The 4,476-nt window shown below is 39.6% G+C and overlaps 1 protein-coding gene across 2 annotated transcripts; it reads left to right on the forward strand.

Annotated features, from left to right (window-relative positions):
• Nucleotides 1-1,437: 1,437 nt before the first annotated feature.
• On the forward strand, nt 1,438-3,391 carry LOC148012946 (peptidyl-prolyl cis-trans isomerase-like). 2 transcript variants are annotated; one of them, XM_087667511.1, is made up of 3 exons: nt 1,438-1,627; nt 1,866-2,299; nt 2,972-3,391. In XM_087667511.1, exons 2-3 carry the CDS (start codon nt 1,892-1,894, stop codon nt 3,167-3,169), a joined length of 606 nt encoding a protein of 201 aa, XP_087523637.1. In that variant the 5' UTR covers nt 1,438-1,627; nt 1,866-1,891; the 3' UTR covers nt 3,170-3,391. The 2 variants fall into 2 exon arrangements, with proteins under 2 accessions (XP_087523637.1, XP_087523638.1); XM_087667512.1 differs by lacking the exon at nt 1,438-1,627 and adding an exon at nt 1,671-1,690.
• Nucleotides 3,392-4,476: the final 1,085 nt, after the last annotated feature.

Consider the following 4,476-nt stretch of genomic DNA (forward strand, 5'->3'; position numbering starts at 1 on the left):
TATAATTTTAATATGTGGCAAATATTCTAGTTTAAACTTTAGAAAAGTGAGGTACTTAAAAAAACAAATTTAGAAAAAGCTTATAATTTGTTAGGCAGATACTTTGTATGAGACACATAAGAATAGAACCTTAAAACTTTTTATTTGTAAATTTCTAATTGTAAATTATTTGAATAATAAAATAACAAAAGCATACAATGAAAGATAGTTCAACCATGTTATTGGAAAGAAGATATTATGATTGAAGTACAGTAAATAATGAAATGCACAACCATAAAATTTGATCAACTTATGTTTGAGAAAAAAATCCATGGATAATGTATTGATCAACTAGAGTGCAACATTGGATTATATTGTCTATAGATACCTCAACTATCTATCTTTACCCCAATTTGAATTTTTACTTTGAAAGCAATTAGGAAAATGATAATACACTATCTACTATCCTTTTTATCAATACAACTACATTCATGCTAACATTTGATGTGATATTCTCTTGAAACATTAGAATACTTTCACTTGCACATAATGAGCTAATTATAATAATGTAAGCCCTTAAGTACAAGATAACGTGATGAATATCTCCATATCTTTAGTAGGGTGAATATTACCGGCCATTTCCCTAGATTTTTCTTTCACGTGAGTGACGAAAGAGCCTTCATAACCTTCCTATACCATAGAACTGTGGGTGAATATAAAACCTAAAAATAATAAATCAAGCCACTCAAATTTTGAACCCAAAATTGAAAAAATATATTACATAATGAATAATAGCCCTTTGCTTATGGGTGGTGGGGTGAAGTAGTTTCAATTACTGAACTTGATGAAAAAACATGTTCATTACATTGTACAAAGTTGTACCAAGTGCCAAAAGGGAAGAGCTATCAAAATAGCAAGAAACATAATACAAATCAAAGACAACCTAAAGAAACAAAATCATTGCGAGTTATGCCTCATATGTTCACCTATGTTCCAATATATACCCGCTTTATTATGGATAAAATACCTACTACATGTTGTCACACAACCATGTTTACGTTGATCCACATTAGGCTTAGGGGTAAAGGCACAATGTTGATTTAGATGAGCTTCAACCAATTGGGCGAGAACAAGGGTACAGGTGGTCGGATGATGTTCCAAAAGATGGGGACAAGTGGGCAACTTTTGTTCAATGAGTAGGAGGCCAAAGCCAATTCCTATTGTCCAAGAGGAGCCATGTATGATACTTTTAAGTTATTTGCATGTGGAAAGATGGAAGAGTAGACAATGAGTGCCTTGATACCTGTTGCATAGATTGATCACTCATATCACTAGGATAGATTGAGCACTCGTATCACTAGGGGGGGGGGGGGGGGGGGGGGGGGGGTGCTGAGCCACCAAACTACTATGGGTGAGTACGAACAGCCATAACCAATACTTTTAAGTAGTTTGCATATGTGGAAAGAAGGAATAAATAGATAGGATAGGCAATCAGTGACTTGATATTTATTAGGTTGATTGACGATTGTGGCCAGATCAGGCTCCATCCTCAAGAGAGCCTCAGGAGAGGGTGGCAAAGAGAACCATCGAGAGAGAGAGAGAGAGAGAGATCATTCTGCAGACGCCACACTGGTCACAGATTCTTCAGGTAATGTGTTTGTTGGAGAGAGGAGCGATTTCTACCTTGCACTTGCAGCTCTCAAACTCTCGTGTACTGTCCTCTCTCTCTCACTCTCACTCTCACTCACTCACTCACTCACTCACTCACTCTCTCACTCTCTCACTCTCTCACTCTCACTGATCTCTCACTCTCACTCTCACTCTCTCACTCTCACTCACTCACACACTCTCTCTGCACTGATCATCGATCGGCATGCTGGATGCAGGGGGCGGCGGCGGCGGCGGCGGGAGGATGGCGCGGGCTTTCTTGGAGATAAGCATCGGCGGGGAGGCAGCGGGGCGGATGGAGATAGAGCTGTTCATGGACAGGACGCCGAGCACGGCCAGGAACTTCCTGGCGCTGTGCAAGGGAGACCAGGTGAGCGAATACTCGGGGAGGGTGCTGAGCTACAAGAACTCCACCTTCCACCGGGTGATCCCGGGGTTCATGTGCCAGGGCGGGGACTTCACGGACGGGGACGGCACCGGGGGCGAGTCCATCTACGGGCCCACCTTCCCCGACGAGGACTTCTCGCGCCACCACAGCGGCGCCGGCGTCCTGTCCATGGCCAACGCCGGCCCCCACACCAACGGCTCCCAGTTCTTCCTCTGCACCGCCCCCGCGCCCTGGCTCGACGGCAAGCACGTCGTCTTTGGCCAGGTCACTGCCCTCCATTTTTTCAATTATTTGTCTTTTCAACAAAAAAAAACAAACAAACAAACAAACAAAAAAACCAACCAATCTCTTTTCCCATCCCATTGGGAAAAAAAAAACCAACCAACCTCTTTTCCCATCCCATTGGCGAAAAAAAAAGGGAGAGTGTCGTCAAAATTTTAAAATAAAAATAGATTTAAATAGGTTTTCCTGCATCATTCCTTGTGGGAAAAAGGGGCTCTTTTCCCCATAGCCTTTGCTACAGTACTCAATATCATGGGCTTCTCCGCAAGAGGCTCCACATACCTAACTAGGTGCGGTTGGAGTCACAATGTTCCCAAACCCCACCCCAAGCCAACAAGTCCCCCAATCCCTAATCGCACCTAGCTAGGTATGCAGCTCCTCCCCCGCATAACTCATGACATTGTCGTAATTCACAATGTGAGAATTATCGTGGAAGTTTATATATAACTTCTTGTGAAAGAAAAAGAGAAGACATTGACATGTCATCGGTTTTTTTTGGGGGGGTGGGGAACAAAAATAACCTGTTCTAAAACTATAATGTTCAAAAAATAGCTAATTTTCTTCGAGACAAACTTGAATTTTGAACCCATGTTTTTGAAGCTCCAACCAAGAAAAATGGACTAAAAGACGGATTTTCTATGAACAATGGGACAGGTGGTTGAGGGCATGGATGTTCTTGACAAGATCGAGGCCATCGGTACCCCAAGTGGCCGCACTCGCAAGCAGGTTGTCATAGTTGACTGTGGAGAAGTCATCACTACACAACAACCATCAATGGTAGGAGGTGAAGGAGAAGAAGAAGGATTAGAAGGAGAATTAGAGTTTCATGAAATGGTGGAAGATGAGGGATGAAAAGTGGTATAATCCCAAATAGTATATAAAAATCAAAAGTGATATAATCTTGATCACTACATAAATTGACAAAAAGTGGTTTAATCCTAACCACTAGATACAATCTCGGGAGTGAGTGAAAATTGAGATTTTCTTATTAATCCATGGAGGTGTGGAATAAAGTTTTATGCACTTCAATGTGTGCCTATAAGCACTATTCATCCTTTATGGATGTGCGCATTATACATGTGCATATGTAGTCTGTGTGTGTGTGTGTGTGTGTGTGTGTGTGTGTGTGTGTGTCCCTAGGTGTGCATGTGTGCACATGTGAAATGCAAGTGTGTTAGACCTTGTCACACATTTCCTTAAATACATGTGTTTTATAGCAATCCCACATGGTCATCTACCTTTAATACTTTGATAAAGGACCTTTATACCTATTATGGAAGATAAAATTTTAGCTATCATTGCTCAACAATATGGTATTCCCTAATGTACTTAGACATGGCCATATTGAAAAAGGTTGTTTAAGTGAGTAAAAGTGTAAAAGAATATTGTTGAAAAAGTTGACCTCAATCACCCAGTTCCATTTTTCCCACCCATACACTTGCATACGTAAAACCTAGGATTCTAACCTGCATAGACAAAATTGCCTAAACAAAACTTGCATATGTAGAAGGTAGGATTCTTATTTGTGTAGGAAGCACAACCTAAACAAACCCACTTACAAAAAAGACTTGCATTCTAGATACTTCAAGAATATGCTTCAGTAAATCGTCTTGATTAAAGCCTAGTTGTAATATTCACCACAAGTAAAGTGATGTAAAATGTTGCAAAATATTTTGAGCATTTCTAGGTGACACATTGTGGTGATGTGTAAAGTTATTAGCCATCAATGTATCCCATATGTCCTAAAATTTTACAACTAGGCAAGCACAAAATGAGTCTACAACTAGCTGATTGAGATATCTAAAAATGTCACTTCAAAGTGGCTAGTTAGGTCACATTAAGCTTATATGTAATATCATTTTTTAAGATTATAATATGTAGTGGCTAAAAAAGTTTCATCTTTTTTGCAAAAATGTCACTAAATTGGGGTGGCTATGTCACTTTATTGGCCCTTTATCCTAGTGATAAAATAGTAATAACTTCAAAGCTTTTTGATATTAAAAATAGAATAAGAAAAGTTTGACAACTAGAACTACATATGGATTCTTAGTTTCATGAGTTTATTAGAAATGAAAGTGAATCATATCAATTTACATTAGAAGACTAGGTTTTTAAAGGGAGAAGAAAGATTCAATTCTACAATGTGGACTAGCTTCCAC

Source organism: Lygodium microphyllum, chromosome 26 (assembly GCF_053477565.2).
Source record: "Lygodium microphyllum isolate KBCC chromosome 26, Lygodium_microphyllum_v1.1.10, whole genome shotgun sequence".
NCBI classification, from domain to species: Eukaryota; Viridiplantae; Streptophyta; class Polypodiopsida; order Schizaeales; family Lygodiaceae; genus Lygodium; species Lygodium microphyllum.